Here is a 22,404-nt window from a genome sequence, read left to right on the forward strand (position 1 = left end):
TCTACAAAGTCTAAACACTGGCAACATTAAACTATATTTTTTATTGATGGACATGTAGATGATAAAACTATAAAGAAGAGCAAGGAAAGACTATCACAAATATCAGGCTAGTGGTTATCTCTTAGGGGGATGGACGAAGATGAGATCTGGGAGAAGCATACAGGAGGTCCTGGGGTGTTCATAATATTCTATTTCTTGATCTTTGCGGTGATGACACAGGTGTTTGCTTTGTAAATATTCTTTAAATAGCACATATGTGTTCTATGTGCTCTTCTGTGCATATGATGTATCTCGCAATTGAAAAACAAAAGAATGGGGCCTGGCCAGTGGCACAAGCGGTTCAGTGCGGGTGCTCCGCTGCGATGGTCTGGGGTTTGGCGATTCGGATCCTGGGCATGCACCAACTCACTGCTTGTCAAGTCATGCTGTGGCGGCATCCCATATAAAATAGAGGAAGATGGGCACGGATGATAGCTCTGGGCCAATCTTCCTCAGCAAAAAGAGGAGGATTGGCATCAGATGTTTGCTCAGGGCTGATCTTCCTCACACACACACACAAAAGAGCATCATGATTGCTACTGGCTATGAGTCTGGAGGCAGGAGGATGACAAGAGGGGCTTCTACAGGTGAGGCAAGAGGGAAAGGGAAAGGGCAGAGGAGGGACTGAAAAAATCAAGTCTGAGGTCCCAGAGGCCAAGAAGTGAAGCTGAGGCTGAGTGAGCATGAGATCTGTGCTAGGAGTCAGGACCTTCTCCACAGCACCCAGGGAATCAGACCAGGGCTGGGAACTTCTATGAGTCTTTCATCTCCTCCTCCTCTGTTTGTGCTAACAGAGGGTCCCTGCCTGCTGGTCACATTCAGACGTGGGTGCATTGACCATCCTAGCAGAGTATTGACCATACTAACAGAGTAGAGTAAATCCAGTAGGTGGGCAGAGTCAGTGAATAGATATGAACTGAGCCCTGGGATGGGCATTCCTGAGGTCAGATGGAGAAATCAAGTGGAGCCCCTTTAATCAACACAGAAAGGCTTTCTGTAGGAGCTGGGGATTTCAGTGGGTGAAAGAGAACAGGTTGAACAGAAGAACGGAGCAGGTGGGAGCTGGAATGTGAGAGAGCAACTGGGAGGCAAAAGGCAGCCGAAAAGCCAGACTGTGCCTCCATTTCCCCAACTTCCTGTAAAAGATGTAACCAACTTTGCAGGGCCCTCCTGGCCCTGCAGAGGGTTGATGGCACTATGCAGCAATGCTGGCAGCCAAGGGGTTAACCCTTAGGCGGCTGCCCGTGGGCAGTGAGGTAGGACTGAGGGGAAGCAGTGCCTCGGCTCCATCCCTTCCAGTTTCGTGGGCACCAGCTCTACTGCTGGGAACCACCACAGCGCCCAGGCCCTGAGCTGCCAGTCTCTTCTCCACTCACTGTCCTGAGTGGTTCCAGGGGCTGGGCTCCTCCGGCTTATCCTAGATTCCCATCCCCCACCCCAGGAGGCGTTGACTCGCCGGCTGGTGCAGACAAATACGCAGTGTCTCTGACTGCTCTTTGGCCTCCTAGGTCAGCAGCGTAAGGCCACCTGTGCTCTCCGGATGCACACCTGGCCTTGGCCTCGCGTCCTGGCCATAAAATGGGTGGGGGGCGGGGCTGGAATGAGGGTATTGGAGGTGAGGACCCCATTCCCCAGGCAGCAGGGGGAGAAATCTGAGAGACACCACCGATCACAGGTCAGAAACAAGGGAGGAGAGGCGTCAGAGCTCAGAGACGCGAGGCGAGGGGTCCGGGCCTTGAGTGTGGGGTGGACAGACCAGATGCCCTCTCCCTCCTTCCAATCGCTGCCTCTTCCAGGGACCCCCTCCGCCCTCCCTGGGGCCCCGGTCCGCTCCCCTCCCCCCTAAATCCTGCCCCCTCTGCGGATTGGTCCCCGGCCTGCCTGGGGGCGGGGCCCGAGGGCCCCGACGTCACGGGTCGAGGGGGGCGGGCGGCTGGGGGAGGGGGGCGACGGGCCCCGGCTCAGCACCTCGGAGAGCTCCCTCCCCGGCCTTGTTTTGCTCAGGTACCGCCGCCGGGGGAGGGAGCCAGGGGGCCGGGCATCGGGCGCAGGGGCAGGGGGATGGCCGTGGAGGGATCGAGGGACCCCGGCGGTCAGAGGGCTCAGCCGTGATCCGGCGGGGGGCCGGGGCGCCGGGCGTGGTGGGGGGCAGCTGGCGGAGGCAGCAGTGGCCGCACATCTGAATGGAAGCGAGCTTTGTCCAGACCACCATGGCTCTGGGGCTGTCCTCCAAGAAAGCGTCTTCCCGCAATGTGGCCGTGGAGCGTCGGAACCTGATCACCGTGTGCAGGTGGGCGCCGCTGGCGGGCGGGGGTGGGGCGGTCGGAGAGGCGTCGGGGAGGGCTGCGGAAACCTGGACTGAGGGAGGATGCACAGCAACCGCGGAGACAAGGGAGGAAGCACAGGGTTAAGAGGAGCACGTCCACTGTCCCTCTCAGGCCCAGACAGGGAGGGGGTTTGGAGGTCTGGTCTCTATCCTTCTAGGCCAAGCCAGGCCTATGCCCAGCCTGGGGCCTGGGGGGTGAGGGGTGTTTAATTGGCACTGCAGCTTCCTGTGAGAACCAGGAAGTGACATTGTGCGTGAGGGGGAAGGGGCGGCGATGGCTGGCTCCCTTGCTGGGGGCGGGGTGGGCAGAGGCAGAGTGGGCAGGAGAGAACTGATGGAGTAAGGAGATGAACGCCCTCCAAGCATACCCTCACTCCCAGTCCTGTCAGCCTGGCCTCTCCGGGGTGGGGCTTTCCTGGGAGATTTTCCGACGCTCAAATACTGGAGCAGAGATGGTGTCCTCCTCCATCTCTGGGCATGCAGCCTGTGGCAGAGTCAACTGGGGCATGTGGACAAAGCCCTTTAATCCATCCAGTGAAGGGTGAGGGGCGCTTCCCTGCCGTGGGAAGGACTGAGGGCCTGATCACAGAAGCCTGGGTCTCCTGGGCTCAAGGGGAGGAGACTGGGAGGGCAGGGCCATTGGTCCCTGAGGGTGGGGCTGTCGCAGTGTTGGGAAGATTCACCCACTTTTCTTGGGGCCCAGGAAGTGAACTTTCCCACTTTAGCCCTGCAGTGACTCACCCTCTCTGCCCTGCCCTAAGCCAGGAATGGCCAGTGGCTCAGACACTCTCCTTCAGCCCCCACCTGCACTCATCTCTCCCTCTAGGATCCCCATGCCAGCTGCCTTCTCCACCTGCAACCTCCCCACCCCCCATGCCACCTCTGAGGGCAGGGTGTTCCCAGTGCAGGGCTCAGCTGTCTTCCCTTGCCAGCCCCACCTGCCTGCACACAGGCCCTGGCCCTGCTCCTTCCCCCAGGAATCAGTGCCCACCTGATGCCCTGGCTCCTGGCTCCTCTAGCTCCTCCCAGGTTCCTGGGCACACACCCAACCATACTGCGTCTGTCGCACACCATTATATCCCTACTGCCCAGCACAGTGCTGAGCACATCAGATCTCTGTAAAATGCCTGGAATGTTATAGAAGACATGAATACAGCAATGGCCCAGCCCAAAGTGCAGGCCACTCCCTCCACCCTCACCCCCTCAAACACTGCCAGTGTGGTATAAAACAAAGGTTTCTGCCTTTGGGGCCAGATGGTCCTAGGTTCAAACTCTTACTTCATTAGTTATTAGCTGTGCAACCTTGGGGAAGTCTCCTAACCACTCTGGGCCTTGGGTGCCCTATTATCCCCATTGTAGATGGGGTATGTAACAGCCACACCAAGGAATGGTAATGACATAATCCACCTAGGAGCCTAGCCCAGTGCCTGGTACATGAAAATAGCCCCATCCTGATGACACCCTTCCTGTCCTTCTCCTCTCTCTTGACCTCCTAGGTTCCGCTTCTTTCTCTTGCCTCCCAGGACAGCTGGGCCTCTTGAGTGTGTGGGGAAGGGGGATCTCTTCTTGGTCTAGGCTGGAGAAGCAGAGGTTCTGGTGGATTGGAAGTGAGCTTAGAACTGGGGTGTGAGGATAAGAGCTTTGGCGGGGGGAAGGAGGTGTGGCAATGGCTCAGAAACCCCTCAGGCCCCTGCGCCTCGTCACTGTCACGTGGTTTGCCTCCAGCTCCCAGAACAGTTCCCTTTAGCAGGCTGAGGGCTCCACGGGGCCCTCGCCTCCCTGTCTCCATGGTAACCTGCAGCAGCCACTGTACCTCCTAACAGGGAGCACGCCATGGGGCTCCCAGGGGCGATGACCAGCTCTGCAGCATCCCTGAGGACAGATGGCAGACGGCTGCAATCTTGATACCAGCCCCAGGCCCCCACTGAGGTCTGACCCAGATGACCAGAAGAAATCATGGGGGTGGGGGGCAGGCTTCATACTGAAGCCCAGATAATGCCCTAAACACAGGCTCCTTCTGGCAGGGCTGACCTTCCCATTAATGCCCAGCTCCTCACCACCGCTGCCCAATGACCTGTACACACTCACCTTCTCCCAGTCCTTCCTGGGATCTGAACCAAAATTTAATGAGGCAGATACTATTATTCCTGTTTGCACCTGGGAAATGGGCCTCAGAGAGATTAAATGACTTGTTCAAGGCCACACAGGTATCACAAGGAAACAGGATTTGAGTCCACCAGGCTGCCTCCCCCTAGGGTAACCCCAACACTGATCTAGATCTGATCTCAGGCCAGACCAACTCTAAGCCCAAAGGAAAGGGAGGGAGCTCCGTGGGCTCAGCTGTGGCATTGGCCTGAGAGCCTCAGAGGCCAGTGCTCAAGGGCTGGATCCTGCAGAGTGGAGGACAGAGGGCGGAAGTGGCAGGGGCTGCTCGCGGCCTTGGTAATCGTGACAGCCACCAGGAGGCCACAAGATGTAGCAGAAAGAGCAACAACTTTGGAATCAAACGTACCTACTTGACTCCTCACAAGCTGTGTTACTCTGAACAGATGAGTCAACCTCTTGGACCCTCAGTTACTTTATCTGTAAGATGGGGATGATGGCGATAATAAGAGGACCTACCACCCGGGGCTGTTGTGAGATGCAGTAGATAATACACGCAAAGTATTGTGCTCGGCACATTACAGGGCTTGATAAACTTAGGGAAAAAAGGATAGTTCCAAGCAGCCCCCACATCCCTGGACACCCAACCCTTGCTCTGCCACTCACAATAGGGCAATATTGGGGTGTTGGGAGCCGTGTCCTCATCCCTGCCTCACCCTACTGCAGCGATGACAGGTGCAGATTGCAGGGGAGAGATTGCAGAGGGAGCCAAGGCTTCGAGAAGGACTGGAGAGAGGGACAGGGGCTGCTGGGCTCCAGTCCCTCAGCCTCATTGGCTTCCCTTGGCTGCCTTCCTCTCTGAGAAGCCAGGTGTCTGGGCCCCCAAGCCCCCTTCCAGAGATCTGCTGCCAGTGTCCCCTCCCACCGTGTGTGTCAGCCCCACACCCTGCACCTCCCCCCGCCCAGCTCTGCACCGCCTGGTTCTGGGCAGCTGCTGTGTGGGCGGCTGAGCTAGGAAGGAAAAGGGGGAAGGGGGCATCTGTGTGCTGAGAGCCCACCTGGCCACCCATGCATGCCCACGCTCCATGTGCCAACTCACATGCCCTGGCACAGGTGACCCCCCCATCCCAAAAGGGACTGAAAGTTGTCCCAGCAATAGCAGAAGACAGCTCAAGGCAGGAGCCCAAACTGGCTTCTAACTCCTACCTGACCCTCAGCCCACACACAGAGAAAATGCAACTCCGAGGGTGGGCACAGAGGAAGGGGCTCTGGGACAGGCCCCTGGCTCTAAGTGCTTCATCTTTTTACCTACTGTTTTATCCCCTCTCATACCGTGTTCCTGAAGCTTCCTTTCTCTGGGTGTCACCTCTCCTGTCACCCACTTTATCAATCAGTCTCCCACTTGCCACCCTATCACTCCCATGTCACAGCACCTCCATGGTCACTATGTTCTCATCTGTCTCCCACCCTCTCTCCCTCTGCCTCCCCACCATATCCATGCTCTTCATGACCTCCTCTCTGCCCTTCACTCCCTCTCTTTGCCTGATGCCCTTCCTCTACCACCATCACTCTGTCTTCTTGCCTGATACCCTACTGCCCCTTCTCACCCCTCCCCAGGTTCTCTGTGAAAACACTGTTGGAGAAGTACACAGCGGAGCCCATCGATGACTCATCCGAGGAGTTTGTAAATTTTGCAGCCATCTTAGAGCAGATCCTCAGCCACCGTTTCAAAGGTGGGTCCAGGTTCCTGTCCCCTGTGGCCCAGCCCCACCAACTCCCAGCCTTTAGTTTCCAGCAACCTCACTCTGATGTGGTTCTGAACCCCATCATTGACCCTGACCCCAATTCTGGGCCATGCGCAGAAGCTGATGCACAGAGCTGGGAAGAGGGGAAAAGGTCTTCTGGGCACAACATAGTGGGTGCCCACACACCCCATCAATGGGCATGTAGTGTTGTGCTGGCGTGCCCTTGGTGTACATGCATATGTGTGTACATGCATTTGGGGTAGGCACTGTGTGCGTGCATGGCTGAATATACTTACGCATGTGTGTGCCCCGTTACACGGACCCTCTCCAAACTCCCTGGTCTTTCTGAGCCCCCTCCCTGCCCTGGCTCAGCCTGTGCCCCAGCAGGTCCGGTGAGCTGGTTCAGCTCAGACGGGCAGCGGGGCTTCTGGGACTATATCCGGCTGGCCTGCAGCAAAGTGCCCAACAACTGCGTGAGCAGCATCGAGAACATGGAGAACATCAGCACAGCCCGAGCCAAGGTGAGGGGCCTGCGACAGGCAGGGCCAGGGCAGCTGCTCCCTGCTCTGGATACTGCATGCTCCTTGGTCCTCACCCCTGCCCACGGGCACTGGGGAGAAGGGCCACAGGAGGTCCAGACCCAATGGCGCACACGTGGGTCCCTTCGGGGCAGCAAATAAAGGTGAGTGTACTTTCCAGGGCCGTGCATGGATCCGGGTGGCACTGATGGAGAAGCGCATGTCGGAATACATCACCACAGCTCTGCGGGACACCCGGACCACCAGGTCAGTCCCTCTCAATTAGCTTGGACCACAGGTGCCAGTGAGAACGTTCTTAGCCTAAACACACTTCATCCTTAAGTTCCTGCAGTACCTGGACTACAACTCCCAGCATGCACTGCTAGTTTCCCTCCCCAGCCTGACCTACAGTCCTGGAACATACCTTTAGCATCGCCACCATCTCTTCCAAGTCAAATTCATTATCCCCCATCACTCCCCAGAACCGGTCTCATACACACCTCTGGACAAGCCTCAACTATGTATCATTTTACCGGTTGGTCTTGTTCCATGACCTACAACACACAGCCCTACCTGCTCCCCAAACAATGGCAGCCGTCTGTACTTGCCACCCATGGAATATAGAGTCCCAGCGTGTCGAGCTTCGGTTCCTGCACCGAGGGTTTGCAGAGAGATTGGGTCCTGGGGGCAGGTCACAGGCAGGATGTGCCAGTGGGGGACGGTGAGTTTGAAGCTGAGTACTATAGGGGGCATTGTGCCCCCCACCAGTGTTCACACCCAACCTGATGTTTTACTGCATTGACCTCTGTCCTCACATTGCAGAGTTCACATCAACATATTTTTGAGCACCTGCTGTATGCTAAGCACTAATGATTAGAACTTGTTTCCTGATTTTAAGAATCTGGGTGACCCAGTACTTGGTGGGGAAGCGCTAGCTGAGAGGATGAAGGAGAGTCTATTCTCAGGGGACACCCGTTCTAATAGGTGGGAGATACAGACGCTATCCCCAGTGAGCCCCAGTCGGAGGGGGAGACAAGATCCACAGCTGAGGGGTGAGCAGGAAGGGGACACCTCCTTTCTCTAGGAAAAGTTTGTAGCAAGCCAACAAGAGAAGTCCCAGCAGGTGGGGGCTCCCCGGGAGGAGGCTGCACCATCAGTCGTCCCCCCCACCTCCCACAGGCGTTTCTATGACTCGGGAGCCATCATGCTGCGGGAGGAAGCCACGGTCCTCACGGGGATGCTGATCGGACTGAGCGCCATAGACTTCAGGTGGGGGCAGCGGTGGCGGTTGGGGGGCTGTTTCTCCGCGAATGTCCACACTCCCATTCCCTCATATCCGCCCTAACCCTGTGGTTCGTCTGCCCCCAGCTTCTGCCTAAAGGGCGAAGTGCTGGACGGGAAGACCCCCGTGGTCATCGACTACACGCCCTACCTAAAGTTCACCCAGAGGTCAGCGGCCCATTGTTGCGGTGGAGCGGACAGCCCACCTCCCCGCGGGCGGGGATGGCGGGAGGGAGGCAGGCTGGGAGGGCCTCCTGGTCCCCCTGCCCAAGCGGGCTGGCGTGGGACCCGCGGGCGGGGCAGGGCCGGCGGTGCCCACTGCTCCCTCCCCCAAGCTACGACTACCTGACGGACGAGGAGGAGCGGCACAGCGCCGAGAGCAGCACGAGCGAGGACAACTCGCCCGAGCACCCGTACCTGCCGCTCGTCACCGACGAGGACAGCTGGTACAGCAAGTGGCACAAGATGGAACAGAAGTTCCGCATCGTCTACGCGCAGAAGGTGCGCGGGGCGCGGCGGCGGTGCGAGGCGCTGGGCAGGGCGGGCACGGGCCGGGCGGCCGCTGGGACCCCTCCTCCCGCCGCCCGGGCTGAGCCGGCGCCCCGCAGGGCTACCTGGAGGAGCTGGTGCGTCTGCGCGAGTCGCAGCTGAAGGACCTTGAGGCGGAGAACCGGCGGCTGCAGCTGCAGCTGGAAGAGGCGGCGGCGCAGAACCAGCGCGAGAAGCGGGAGCTGGAAGGCGTGATCCTGGAGCTGCAGGAGCAGCTGTGAGCGCCACCGCCGCCCTGACCCTTGACCCCGGCCACCCCGACCACATCATCCCAGGGAACCCCCACCACCGCCCCCATTGACTCTTAACATCACCTTTCCTAATACCAGCATTGAACGCAGCCAACCGCCAGCATTAAACCACCCATCCCATCACCTCCACCCCATGGTCCCCCCAGTGATCTTCTAACGTTATCCTCAGCATAAGATCCAGTGACCCCCGCAAAACCGGCTCCCCACTTCACCCTCAGTCACCCGACATCAGCTAGAATGGCCATCAACATTACCCAGGGACCCCAACATTACTTGCAAGGACCTCTAATGTTACTCAATGACCTTCAACAAGAGTGCATTATTCTCTGTTCAACACTCTCCTGATCTGCAACATAGGGCCACTGACTGCCATCACTCAGTGACCCCTGACATCACCCCTACCCATCCCTCCAACAGCTCCCCGTAAACCTTTTCATCACCCTATGCCCTCCCAGCATGATCCCCCAAGACATCCCATCACCCTCCAAGATTCCCACTATTCTCCCTCGACTCCCCCAACACCTCGACTCCCACAACACCCCATTATTGCCTGTAACCCCCAACATGAGTGCACCAATCCCTGTCACCCCTCTGACCCCCAGTACCCTCCACTGACTCCTGGGATCTGCCCCACTGATCCTCAACATTCTATCCCATTTCTGCTACCCAGGTTTCATTCCTAACCTCTCCCCCAACCCTGTGCTGAGCCCCCCTTCCCCACTTCTGCTTCCTCTCCCAGCCAGGCCTGACCCCTCCTCCCCATCCCAGGACAGGTCTGATCCCCGGTGACCACGCTCCCCTGGCCCACGGTTCCAAGGAACTCACCACGGCCCTGGTCAACCAATGGCCGTCACTGGGAACACTCAATGGGGCCGAGGGTGCCAACAACCCCAAATTCTACCGGAGGTAAGCTCCAGCTAGGCTCGGCTTGGGCGTGAGTGCTGGTCCCTTCTGGGGAAGAAGGGCATGGGGGGGACCTCGGCCCCAACACCAGCTCTCCGCTCTGCCACAGACACAGTTTCATGAGCACGGAGCCGCTGTCAGCTGAAGCCAGTCTGAGCTCGGACTCCCAGCGCCTGGGAGAAGGCAAGCGGGACGAGGAGCCCTGGGGCCCTATCGGTGAGCCCCCCGATCTAGCACCCAGCACCCCACTAAGGGCTGAGGCCAGGCCTTGGGTCCTCTAGTGAGGCCCTGGCCAATTCTCTCATTTCCTCAGCTCTTCAGAGAGCTTAGCACAGCAATTAAGAGCTTGGTTTGGGGTATCGGGCAGACCCTGTGCAAATCCCAGCTGCGCCTCCTCTGGTCGTGCAAGCTCCATCAATCACTTCACCTTGCCGAGCCCTTCTCATCTGTAAAACGGGGATGTTGATTAAAATAATCACCCGTGTTGGCATATGGTGAGGGCTAATGGCTTTTTGGTATCGTGACATCCTCAAGGGGCTCACAAATTCCTGGGGAGTTCTTCACACAACTAATTTGCTTTTATCTCATGCACTCTGTGAACCGCTCGCCTGACCTTTGTTTCCCCCTTTTCTTTGGCTGCCAGGAAGCTCAGAGCCAAATTAGCGGCTCCCTTCAAGCGAATGTCCAGGACTTCACCGCATGCATTTTGTGTTGCCCTCCCCCTGGCTTCGCTGGGGCTTCCCACCCTAGTTTTCCTGGTGCCTGGCCTTCCTGTCTTTTCTTTCTAAAATCCACTGTCCTGGATGACCCTAGATCTTCTTTGAGACAAGGCAGGCTATGGACATGTAACCCCGCCACACTGTGTTTGTGACTGTCCGTGTGTCTGTCTCCCCACCAGACTGTGAGCTCCACGAGGGCAGGGACCGTGTCTCGTCCGTTCTCTGTATCCCCAGTTCCTGGAGTGGAACAACTGCTCACCGTGTGTTTAATAAATGGACAAAGAGAGAGGATGAACCTCAGGGGAGACAGAGACATAAACTGACGATTACAATACAGTGTCCCCAGCACTGTGCATGGCATGGCCAGGTGCTTACTAAGGTTGAACCAAAAATGGCAAATGCTCCAGAAATGAGGAAAGTCTCCTGGCGGTAACCTGAGGGCTGCCCCTTCATTGCCTGCGCCTGTGTACCGCACCCCCCACAACCTCACACACACGCAGACCGGTTGGCCCGGCCTCACCCGCCCTCTCTCCCCAGGGAAGGACCCCACGCCCTCCATGCTGGGCCTCTGCGGCTCCCTGGCCTCCATCCCCAGCTGCAAGTCCCTGGCGAGCTTCAAATCCAACGAGTGCCTGGTGAGCGACAGTCCTGAGGGCAGCCCAGCACTGAGCCCCAGCTGAGGAGCGGCGTGGGCAGTGCCAGCCCCACCTGCCAGGGGCACAGACACCTGCTGCCTTTCCTCAGGCCACCCTCAATCCAGGCCACCCTTCCAGAGAACGCTGCCCACCCAGCCAGGGGTCTCTCAGGAAAGATGCCCTTTGCTTCTTCCTGTCTTAGCTTCCTGCCCGAGGAAGCAAGAGTTGCAAAGGGAAGCCGGTTGGGCAAGGAAGCAGGAGCACCAAGGTCACGGGGAGCCCTTGGGGAAGCTTGTTGCACTCTTCTGGTGACCCTGATGCCTGGCTGGCTCTGTACTGGACTCTCCCTCGCTCATCTCCCCTTCTCCTCAGGAGCTGGTGGCCCAGCTTTGGCACCCCCACCTCCCATGCCTCTCCTGTCTGTCCCCCTGTATCCCCTGGAGTCACTCCTTCCTCAGCCCCGAAGGCGGGGGCTCTGAAGGGATCAGGCAAATAAAAACCAGAGGACTGAGGGCAGCCTTGTCTGTGGGGGGCCGTGGAGGTTGGCAGAATGCGGTGGAGCCAGTGCCAGGCCCATAATCAAGGTGACACCGGATCAGACGGAACCAGTGTGCGCCCTGTGGGAGCAGACAGATCAGAACCCAGGGAGTGGGTGGCTTTTATATGACGTGTCCTAAACATTAGGTCTGCCCAGAACCAACACATCTAACTGTCCCTTTCACCTGATACTCTTTAATAACTTGCTTAAATTCAGACAGAGAAGACAGTGAACACCCTGAGGGCAGGATGAACGTGGCAAGCCCTGGCAGGGCCCTGTTCCTTCCATCGTCCTGGGCAATTCAGCTTTGGCCCAAAGTTGCAGACCCTTCCATTAGGCCAAAGCCTGGCAGTGAAGCAACCCTCCCTCCTCTGTTGTCACTCAAGTGTGCTCTTGGGGAGAGGTCTTACCACCCTCCACCCTGGCCCTAACACTACCAGGATGTTGCCTGTCGCCCCCTCAACTCTGGGTTCTCACCCCGACCCGGCTCTAAGTTGGGGGGGGGGTCCTCTCCATGGGCACCACCTGGGTAGCCCAAAGCCAACATCAAGGTCCCTCCCAGGCCTCCTCTGCAAATCACTCCCCAGCCCCACTTCCTCCCTGCCCCCCGCCCCTAGACCCCCCCAGTCACGGGCACTGAGAGAAGTTCATCATTTTTAGACTCAAGGAATGAACAGGGGTGGGTGCAGACTAGGCCAGGCCCAGGGTTTGGTGGCTCCTGGGGGCAGGCCCAGCTACAGCAAACACACAAGGAAATGGGGGAGGGCAGGTAGCAGACTTGGTCTTGAATTTGCAGGGGTGGAAAAGTGATGATCCTTGGGGCTTGGAAATGAGGAGCAGCAGGAAGAAAGCTGTCTGAGGGGGGCCTGGGAGGGCCCAGAGGGGCAGCCCCCTACCCCTGGGGCTCATAGCTGAGATGGAAGGGAGACGAGGCCCCTCCCCCGTGTGCTGAGGACCAGGCACTTGACTCAATCTCCCACCCCGCCCCCATCCCCGGAAGAGACAGGGGCCTTGCCCTGCGATCCTTTCAAGAGCCCAGAGGCTGATCCCGGTTGAGTCTCTGGCAGAAGCTTTTGCCGAATTCGTAAGTGCTGATCATGATAGCACATGAGGGAGCGGCCTTGATGATCCTTGGGAGGAAGCCTACAGTGGAGGGAGTGGCTGGCGTCAGGGGTCAGGGTTCCAGGAGGCCCCACACCCGCCAGGGCCTGGACACACACAGACGCTCACCTGCAAAGAGTCCCCTGGTGCCTGACTCGGCCCGGATCCTCCGCAGCAGCAGCCAGGTGGAGTTCAAGTGAGGGGGCGTCACTGCAAAGGCAAGGCATGGCCTGTAAGACGCCACTCGGACCCCTGCCTGCCGCCCGCCACCAGCCAGGCCCCTTACCTCTCACAGCCTCCACCGCTCCCAGCGCGACCTGGCGCTGCGTCTTCGCTACATCGAAGGGTAGAGTCAGGATGGCGGCCACCTGGTAGGGTGGGGAGAGGGCTCATCTCCATTCCCAGGACCCCTATCCCTCACAGCCAGCCAGGGTCTGCAGGCCTCAGCTAGAGCTTCGCCAGAGAGGCCGAGCTTGCCCCTTGACAGGCAGCTGATGCAATGCTATGCAAGGACTCTTCTCCGGAGCATCCCCAACAACCCTCAGAGCCCCCCAGGACTCTGCTGGCCTCGCCAGTCTGGTCAACTCACCGTCCCTGAGATGCCGCCAGCCACAAAGCTGATGCCCACAGATGCCTGGTCCTTTGACCTGAGTCCACTCAGCCAGCTCTTCACCAGCTCATAGTTGAACCAGTACAGGGCTTGGGGGCACAGGGGTACACTCATCAGAGATGGGAAGAGCAGTGGGTGGACCCCAGACCTCTCATCTTCCACTGACCTATAGCATGACAGTTACTCCCTCCCAGTTAGAAAGCCTGCCTGCTACACGCCAGTTTCTCTAACAAGCCCTCTGCAGGACCTAACTGCTGAAAACCCGGGCGAACACCCTGCCTGCCGGGCCCGTTTCACAGATGAGATAGTCAAGGTTCAGAGAAGTTAAGTGACTTCAAGGTCAGCAGTGGCAAGGTGGGGACTTGGCTGCAGACCTGTTGTGTGTCATCCAAGGGCTCCCTTACCCCACCTCCTGCACCGCTGGTGCCTACCTGAAAAGGGCACATCCCGAAGGGCAGTGGGGCCCCAGCCCAGCCACAGAGAGCGCCAGCCGCCCTGAGCCACGGCAGCTCGGACACAGGCACCCAGCTCCCGGTATGATACGTGCTGAGCCTGCAGCTTTGTTCGTACCAGTTCCAGGGGGCTGACGACAGTCACAGTGCCCACTGGGGGGAACAGTGGGGAGGGGTCAGCTCGCAGGTCCCAATGGCAGCCCCACACCCCAGGGTCTGGGGCCCCAAGACATCCCCCCACCCCTAAGCTGCCAGAGGTCGGAGCTGGGAGCCAGGACTGGGCTCAGGCACAGGTGGGGTCAGAGGGAGACCAAAGGCCCAAGGCTATGCTCACGGCGGGCCAGTGCGCCAGCCACCATGGGTGCGTAGAGGTCAGAGGTCAGGGCTCGATCACACAGGAAGGCCTTGAGTTGGTCATAGGCGGTGAAATAGATGGCAGTGGCTGGCACAGTCATCACCCTGGGAGTAGGAACAGAGGTTAGCTGGGACTCCCAAAGGCTCCTGAACCTCCCAGGCCTCTGCTGCTCCACCCAGCCAGCCAACAGGAGACCAAGAGATCAGCCGGGTACCAGGGGAAGGCACTATGCAGGACTAGAGTACTCACAGGGTGGCTGGGAGGCCGCTCCATAGAGTCCTGATGCCCTCATGTCTCACGATCTTCACAAAAGCATCCTGGCCAAGCAGACACCCACCCAGGGAAGGAAGGATGAACATGAACAAGGTCTGTGACGGGGCTGGCCGAGGCTAGGCCCTAGCCTGATGCCCTCACCTCTGCCCACAGCCCTGGGTCCTGCTGAGAGGCAGTAGCCCCTGAGACCTCCACATATGCAATTCCACATTTGGTTCTAGGTGGACGACTATTCACCCTTCAAAACCTCAGAAGCACCACCTCCTCAGGGAAGCCCTTCCCAAACTGAACTGGACTACAGGCTTTGTACTACCCATTCTTTCCTGGGTCTGCTGCCCGAGCAATCCAAATCCCTCACTGAGCAATCCAAATCCCTCAGGAATACCGACAGACCCAGCTGAGGGCACAGCTGCTCCTCACCATGGTGCCGGTGAAGCGAGTGGGGTCCTGAAACCAGGTGGTACAGCGGGGACCATTTGGGCACAGGTACAGAGGCTCCAGGACACCATTGCAGTACAGGAGGCACTTCCCTGTGGATTGGAAAGAGGAGGGCACTGGGGAAGGGGAGGGGACGTTAGGATGACAGGGCCCTGGAACCCAGCAGGGAGCCCCCAGCCCTGGAGGGCCAGCAGAGGCTGGGGTCCCTGGGTGGATGTTCTTGTGTAGGACAAACGGCCGGATGAAATGACCCGGAAGCATGCGCGAGTCCGTGGCTATAGGGCCAACAGGTGCCCTGGGGAGACGGGGCCACCCCCTTCCCTGGACACTCTTGGGCTCCCTGGGGCTTTGGGCACTCACACTTGACGAAGGAGAGGCTCCAGAGTCTGGAAGGAGGCATCAGCTCTAAAATACAAGGTAGCTCCTCAAGTCAGGGGAGCTCCCACCTGCCCCAGGGAGCCCATCTCTGGGAGACCCTTGTTTTGCCCAGACACCACCCCCTATCGGCTCCAGGGTCGGGCACTCACCGCTGGCCAGCGAGGGGCGCTGAGACTGCAGGCGGACCTTCACCACATCCAGGGGTGTCACTAGGCAGGGAGGGCAGCGCTGAAGGCTCCTTTCAGGACCCCACCCCACCCCTCTTCCAGAACCAAGTTACCCTCAATCTCAGGTCTGCCCCAGTCCCCAACTGCCCCGCCCCCACCTCCCCGGTTCTTACTGAAGAGAGAGGTGACCACAGCCCCAGTGCCTGAGGCCACCATTTGTTGGAGGAGGCTAATGCCCCCAGGGTCCTGGTCAGCCATTTTGGAGCTTCAATTCTGAAAAACAAACCTCAGAAAATTGGAGCGTCAACTCACAAAACAGGAGTCAGTGGGAGGGGGAGACACGAGGCGGGAACACTTGGGGACTTTACCTGACCCTCAGCACATTCACTCACTGAGTCTGAGTTAAGGGATCCTCACAATAACGTTTTAAAGTGGTTACTGTCAGCTCCACTTTGCCCACGGGGAAGCGGAGGCTCAGAGAGGCGAGGAAATCTCCCAATACCACCCCGGAGGAGTTAGGAAGGAAGCTGGGATGGTGGACGGCCCGCTGCCCTTCCCTCACCCGCGCCACACACGCTTACTGGGCACCTCCTCAGTGCAAGCGCCCGGTTTGGCCCTGGGGGCTCCAAGGTCAAAACGTCTGGGCCGCCCCCTGAGCCCCCGATTCCAGCACCAGCCCCGAGGCGGGCACAACGAGCCCCATTCGCTGGGCGTGGAGACTCGGGGCCGGGCAGTGACGGAAACATGTGAACAATTCTGATGGCGGCAAATGGTCGGTCCCCATTCTCGGGACAAGTGGCTGGGGTCCCGGCCCTCCCCACACTCCTCCTGCCGAGGCCGGAGGGGCCTGGCCCCGGGCCTGGACGGGAAGGACAATGTCGTTGCTCTCTCTCCCCAAAATGCAGGCCGGAGCGCTCGGCCGAGAGAGCGCGAAGTACGGATCGGGAGGCAGGATCTCTCCTTGCCCCTCGGCGACACTCCCTGTCCCGGCCCCGCGTGCAGGGGGCGCCTGGTGGGGCCGACTAGGTCGGCCCGACGGCCCGCGACTCAGGGTCGCCGGCCCAGCCCCGGCTCAGGCGCCCCGGGACCCCCCAAAGACCCGAGTCCCGGCCTCCGCCTCCAGCCCGGCCCTCAGCCGCGGCCCTGCCCCGCCCACCTGGCTCTAGGCCGGTGCTCGCGCGGCGTGGCGCCCGGGGCCGGGCCGGCCCATAGTGGCTCCGCGGCGGGTACAAGGGCCCCGCGCGCGCGCCTCGCAGCGAGGCCGACTCGGAAGACTAAGAGCCCGCCCCGCCCCCGGGACCGCGCCGCGAGGCCCCGCCCACCACGGGCCGACCGGCCCCATGCCCGGAGTGACGCCGGCCCCGCCCACTCGCCGCCGCCTCCGGGACACGCCGCTCGCCGCGACCTCGCACTGCCGGTGCCCCGACGGGCACGCGTGCCAGGGTGGCGGATCTCCGCGTCGCGTGTGACCTGGCGGCAGCACCGCACTTGACAGCGTACTCTCACAAACCCCAACCCACCCGTCCCTCGGCCGAGCGCTGCCCCCGGAGTCCCAGCGCTTGATCTAACTTTTGCTGACCTGCGTGGGTAACACACTCTCCCCCTCTTTCTCAGTGTCCTCGTCTGCGTGGCGGCGGGGGTTTGAATCAGTTCTTCCAGGGCCGCGGGGCGATCAGATAGTGATAGCAAACATTTACCCGCCGGGCTCCTTGCTGAGGTTTCACAACTGCATGGCGACCGTATCAGACAGGAATTAGCATCATCCCCATTTTGCAGATAATCGACTGAGGCGCAGCTCCAAAACCAGCCGACGAACTGCAGGGGTACCGTGCAGGTGTGGGCAATGGAGTTAGACGAGCGGTAACCCGGGAAAGACATGCTGGATACAGAGAAAAGTCTAGCCCGGGGACCCGGGGGCCGGGAGACCCGGGTTCAACTGGGCTCGACCTGGGCTTCGTCCTACCTCCGCATGACTTTGGGCAGGTTACTACACCGCTCTGGGCCTCGGATTCCTCCTTCGCACAGTGGGAGGACTGAGTAGGGGAGAAGGGGACCGACATTTTTGTGTTGGTTACTCTCACACTGTTATTTCTTCTAAGTCTCAAAGCTTTTAGAAGTAGATTATTATTGACCCCATTTTACGGAAGGTGAAACTGAGGCTCAAAGTTAAGAACCTGGAATTCGAACCGGCCAAGTACTTTTCCCCCGCATCAGGCTGGCTCCCCGGTACAGGTGGGCTTAAATCCTGCGCTGACGTCTCTGATCCCGCTTGTCAGGGAGACACATTTCTTCCCGGGCCAGTCTCGCACCGGAGACCCCACCACCTGCCTCGCCTTTAAAACTTTTGTGCTGTCGTGATTATTTGTCCTAACACGGGAAAACTTAACAGTGTGCGAGCCTGCGCCTTTAAGAAGGCTAGGCCGTGACTTTGACGTCACCAGCTTCCCCGCCCCTCACGCCCAGAATGGTTGCGTTCGGGCCTGGAGCTGCCCAGCCAGCCGGCGCACGCCGGGTTAGCACGTGGATTCCAAGGGGCCAACCACCACCTTTCCCTGAGAAAACGCTTTGCGGCTCCCCACCACTTGAAAGCCCGAATTTGGGGGCGGGGAGAGTGCAATCTTGGAAGAGTGAAGTCGCCGCTAGTCTAAAAGGCCCAAGAGAATGCGCCTTTTCCATTCCCATCCCACAACAAACAGAGGTCTGAAATGACACAAAATCATTTTATAAACTGATTTTATAAGTTAAGGCCTTAGAACCCAACCTCTATTAAGGTCTTTTACAGCCTCAAAGTTATGGTTTACCTGAACAGCTTCACAGCCAACAGCCAAAAGACTACTCTCTCCATTTTACAGAGGAGGAAACTGAGGTCCTTCTGTGTCATGACTCCTAGTGTGGAGTAGAACCCAGACTTCTCCCATCTCCCATTTTACAAATGAGCAAACGGAGGCCCCAGAGTTCAAATTGCACCAAGGTCACTCAAGTGAAAGAGCCAGAATTCAACCCCCACCTACCTGAGTCCAGAGGAGCTCCCACCCCACCCCGTTCTCAACCGGGCGCTCTGCTCCCTGCGGTGACCCGCTCACCTGCCAAGGTTTCATCTCTTCAGGCCTCAGGCCCCAAGAACTCCAAGAAATACAGCGTGCACGGCAGCACCACTTACCTGCCTGGAGATCAGAGCACGTGGGAGGTAGGGACCTGGCTCCAACTCGCTGCCTCCTGCAGCACCTGTGGGACCTCTAGCAAGGATCTTAACGCCTCTAAGCCTTAGTTTCCCTATTTATAAAATGAGCTGATGGTGATAATGCACCTACTCAAAGGAATTTTGTGAGGATTTAACGAGTTAATAGCTGTAAAGTGCTTAGACCCTTGTCTGGCGTGTGGCAGGCACTCACTGATTATTACTGTTATTACTATTATTATTATTATGGATTGCCCCCCAGGGACCTGTGGCACAGAAAGTTCTGGAAAGGGCCTTTAGAGACCAGAATGAGGTTCTGGTCCTATCTCTGCCTCTCAATGCAGGCACAGATAGTAACAACTCCTTACCCCTTCCTCACAAGAGCCAAGACCACACAGGGGCAAAGTAGCACAGCCAGGACTCAAACCTGGTGACCTCAGAGGCCCGCCCCGTGGTGCAAGTGGTTAAGTGCGCGCGCTCCGCTTCGGCGGCCCGGGGTTTGCAGGTTCGGATCCTGGGCGCGCACCAACACACCGCTTGTCAAGCCATGCTGTGGTGGTGTGCCATATAAAATGGAGGAAGATGGGCATGGATTAACAAGACTGGCCCTAACGCCCAGGGCCAGTCTTCCTCAAGGAAAGAAAAAGGGGAGGATTGGCATCGGATGTTAGCTCAGGGCTAGTCCTCCTCACACACACAAAAAAAGAAAAACCTGGTGACCTCTGAGGCTCACTTTACCCCCAGTAGAACGAAGGGCTTGCACTCTATTTCTGATTTTCTTCTTGCAATAGAATGCCTCAAAGATCTGTCGCTACACCTCGGTTTCCTCATCTGAAAATAAAGAGGATGTCACCTGTCCTGCCTCACTTACACACTTTTAGTAGAAGTTACGTCTGTGAAAGCCACGTGAAGAGTTGACAGACACCCCTGTCAGGGACCCGGAGCTGAGTAGATCATGTGCCTTCCCCCTCATTTAAATGCTTTGAGGCTTAAAAAACCCAAGGGCCTCGCTGGTGTGACCAAAGCCCGGCGCAGTGGGAGCAGTCTGGGCAGACGGGAGAGGTGATCCGTGGGCGATGAGGCACCACCAGAGCTGGTAGAGGCGTCTCCCAAGGATGATCATGGTGGCTGCAGGGTGGAGCAGGAGCCTTGAGATGCCATGAAGCTCTGGAGCCCTTGCTAGACCTGCCTGCCCAGAGGAGCAACCTAGAGGCCTGAGGAGGAGAAGGGCCCTGTCTGGGCTGACTCAGCTGCAGTTCACGCTGACCACACACCTAGTTGTCATTCCAGTGGCAGCATGCGGCCCCCTGTGGCCTCATGTTTCCATCCTCATCAGATGGAAAAACAGAAACTCCTCCTTTCAACTGTAAAAGGGGAGAAAATAGTACCAGCCACCGAGCGAGCGTGTTGTGGAGACTGGAGGAGGACAAGTCCTTGGCTGGCACCGGGGGAGCAACATAAACAGAAGGTAGTTTATTGTGAGGCTGAGTTCCTCCAGGGCAAGCCTGGGGCAGGGGCGACGTCCCCTCCAGCTTGCACTCCCAGGGCCTAGGAAGACATTTATGGGGCTGACTAGGGCTCAGGTCCTTCCTGTGGACCCCACCAACACCTGTGAGTTCAGGGCCAGCACTGTCCCCACCTAGAGCTACCTTCCTGGAGGCAGGACCCGGGGCCGCAGGACCCGTGAGCCGGAGAGGAGAAACCCAAACTCCTGGCCCACAGCTAAAGGCCAACTCAGATCTTTGATCAGACCCGAGGGGCCGGAGGGGAGGGGGAGTTATAGAGGACTTTATTGGGACAACTGGAGAAAATTGAATGAGGCCTGCCCAGTAGTTATTCCTTTATCAATGTTAAATTTCTTGAGTGCAATAACCATGCTGTGGTTTTGTAGGAGAATGTTCTTGTTCTTAGGAAATGCACACTGAAGTGTTTAGGGGTGAAGGTCTGCAACTTAGTCTCAAACGGTTCAGCAAAAATAGAGAGAAAGCCAGTGTAGCAAAATGTGAGCAACTGGTGACTCAAAGTGAAGTTACATGGTGCTCACTGTACCTTTCTTGCCATTTTTCTGAAGTTTTTTAAGTTTTCTTCTTTTTTTTTTTTTTGGTGAGGAAGATCAGCCAAGAGCTAACATCCATGCCAATCCTCTTTTTGCTGAGGAAGACTGGCCCTGAGCTAACATCTATTGCCAATCCTCTTTTTTTTCCCTTTTTCTCCCCAAAGCCCCAATAGATAGTTGTATGTTGTAGTTGCACATCCTTCTAGTTGCTGTATGTGGGACGCGGCCTCAGCATGGCAGGACAAGCTGTGCGGTGGTGCGCGCCCAGGATCCAAACCCCAGGCCACCAGTAGCGGAGCACACGCACTTAACCGCCAAGCCACGGGGCTGGCCCCTTTAAGTTTTCAAAATAAAAAGTTGGTGGGGAAAGGGATTTCTCCCTCTGAAATACAGATGCATTACTTATAGAATCACAAAGCAACAAAGCTGTCTTTTGTTTGAAGGTTAAAGAATAAATAAATGTAATAGCCAGGATCAGCCCACCTGGGGAAAGGCCCCTTGACCTCCCCCAGGGCCTGAGAAGGTGGGTTGGTGAGTTTCTGGAACCCAAGGCTTCAGTGGGGGGACCCTGGGAGTGGTCCGAGGAGGGGGCCCCCAAAGGGGAAGGGTCCTGGCTAAGACCTTCCAGAATTGCCACTCCCACCCTCCAGTCTGACTCCCAGAGCTCTGGGAACAGGCTCTGTCCTGCTCTGCTGGAGGAGTGTGGAGTAATCTACCTCCGTGGAAGGCGGTTTGGGGCCATAACTATCAAAATTCCAAATGCCCAAACCCTGTGACCCAGCCAGGCCACTTCTAGGAATTCCTCCTCTGATGGTCTTGCACACGTGTGAAATGACACACCAACTCGGCCTTCAGAATGCCATCAAAAGCGAATTATATGGCAGTACCTCCATATGACGAACACCACGCAGCCTGAAAGGGATGCAGAGTCACATCATGCTGTAAAACAATCTCAAAGATAGAGTTAGTTAAGTTAAAAAGCCGGCCGCTGGAGAATCTGCTGGGCAGCTGTTCTCGACTGGAGCGCTACTGCCCCCTAGGGGACATTTTGGAAATTTATGAGGCCATTTGTGGTTGTCACAAGACTCGGCCCTGGCATTTGATGCTAAATGTCCTATAAAGTGTAGGACAGTGTGACCCAACAAGGAATTGTTCCGTACACCTCTCAACTTTCCTCTGTCTTTCTGGACAACCAGAGACATGAGAAATCTGTTCATAATTATCTGACCTGGAAGCTAGCTCTATTTCACTCACATCTCTTTTTGAATGGTTTTAGACTATATTGAATTTTCCAGGAATAAAACTACCATGCAATCCTACCTTTGTCTCCATCAGAACTTTACCAAGGATCATTCAGCGTTTCCAACAGTCTCCTCTCAGTGGCCGCTTGGCCTGCAGGAACTGAGTTGCTGACACTCCAGCACGGAGTCTGTGTTCATGGTTCTCCACTGCCAGTGGTTCCCGTGCATTTGCGAGCTTCTGTTCTCTCAGGGAGTCGAGCCTGAGCTTTCACATACAGAAATACGTATTATTTTATTATAAATTACTTCCCTTTTATTTTCCTCTATACTATAGTTTGGACTTTATGCAAATTTCTAAAAACATTGTGCACGGGAAAATTATATTATCTACGAATTTCATTTCTGAAAATTTATTAAAGGAGAGTTACAAAATATATGTCACCAAAAGCAGACTTTGGATCTGATTCTGCTGAGAACCTCAGAAAGGACCATGAGCTCACCAAGCACTGCCGGGTCCTGTGTAATATCATTGCCTTCTGGGGACTGCG

The 22,404-nt window shown here is 57.4% G+C and overlaps 2 protein-coding genes across 6 annotated transcripts; one reads left to right on the top strand and one right to left on the bottom strand.

Annotated features, from left to right (window-relative positions):
- Window positions 1–2,171: 2,171 nt before the first annotated feature.
- RUNDC3A (RUN domain containing 3A) lies at window positions 2,172–11,573 on the top strand. Of its 2 annotated transcripts, none has more exons than XM_058561165.1 (11): window positions 2,172–2,329; window positions 6,086–6,201; window positions 6,601–6,734; window positions 6,913–6,998; window positions 7,911–8,000; window positions 8,100–8,180; window positions 8,348–8,513; window positions 8,621–8,778; window positions 9,581–9,718; window positions 9,825–9,931; window positions 10,972–11,573. In XM_058561165.1, the coding sequence occupies exons 1-11, from the start codon at window positions 2,223–2,225 to the stop codon at window positions 11,112–11,114; spliced, it is 1,326 nt and encodes a 441-aa protein (XP_058417148.1). In that variant the 5' UTR covers window positions 2,172–2,222; the 3' UTR covers window positions 11,115–11,573. The 2 variants fall into 2 exon arrangements, with proteins under 2 accessions (XP_058417148.1, XP_058417149.1); XM_058561166.1 differs by having other exon boundaries at window positions 10,359–11,037.
- Window positions 11,574–12,247: 674 nt separating this feature from the next.
- Window positions 12,248–16,639, bottom strand: SLC25A39 (solute carrier family 25 member 39). 4 transcript variants are annotated; one of them, XM_058561169.1, is made up of 12 exons: window positions 16,538–16,639; window positions 15,555–15,654; window positions 15,364–15,423; window positions 15,197–15,241; window positions 14,819–14,928; window positions 14,375–14,442; window positions 14,105–14,229; window positions 13,750–13,923; window positions 13,298–13,407; window positions 12,995–13,076; window positions 12,838–12,918; window positions 12,248–12,750 (listed from the first exon to the last, which is right to left on the bottom strand). In XM_058561169.1, exons 2-12 carry the CDS (start codon window positions 15,637–15,639, stop codon window positions 12,635–12,637), a joined length of 1,056 nt encoding a protein of 351 aa, XP_058417152.1. In that variant the 5' UTR covers window positions 15,640–15,654; window positions 16,538–16,639; the 3' UTR covers window positions 12,248–12,634. The 4 variants fall into 4 exon arrangements, with proteins under 4 accessions (XP_058417152.1, XP_058417150.1, XP_058417151.1 ...); XM_058561167.1 differs by having other exon boundaries at window positions 14,819–14,952; XM_058561168.1 differs by lacking the exon at window positions 16,538–16,639 and adding an exon at window positions 15,750–16,429 and having other exon boundaries at window positions 14,819–14,952.
- Window positions 16,640–22,404: the final 5,765 nt, after the last annotated feature.

The sequence above is a fragment of the Diceros bicornis genome, chromosome 18, assembly GCF_020826845.1.
Source record: "Diceros bicornis minor isolate mBicDic1 chromosome 18, mDicBic1.mat.cur, whole genome shotgun sequence".
NCBI lineage: Eukaryota > Metazoa > Chordata > Mammalia > Perissodactyla > Rhinocerotidae > Diceros > Diceros bicornis.

Excerpts from the sequence above, each read along its gene's own strand:
- SLC25A39 (XM_058561167.1), bottom strand. The coding sequence starts at position 15,639 with ATGGCTGACCAGGACCCTGGGGGCATTAGCCTCCTCCAACAAATGGTG. Across the intron at positions 14,443-14,818 it reads CTCGCTTCACCGGCACCATG|GATGCTTTTGTGAAGATCGT; the intron begins GTGAGGAGCAGC and ends CTGCTTGGCCAG. Across the intron at positions 13,077-13,297 it reads CTGGCGGCATCTCAGGGACG|GTGGCCGCCATCCTGACTCT; the intron begins GTGAGTTGACCA and ends CCACCCTACCAG.
- RUNDC3A (XM_058561165.1), top strand. The coding sequence starts at position 2,223 with ATGGAAGCGAGCTTTGTCCAGACCACCATGGCTCTGGGGCTGTCCTCC. Across the intron at positions 6,999-7,910 it reads CGGGACACCCGGACCACCAG|GCGTTTCTATGACTCGGGAG; the intron begins GTCAGTCCCTCT and ends CACCTCCCACAG. Across the intron at positions 8,779-9,580 it reads CTGGAGCTGCAGGAGCAGCT|GACAGGTCTGATCCCCGGTG; the intron begins GTGAGCGCCACC and ends TCCCCATCCCAG.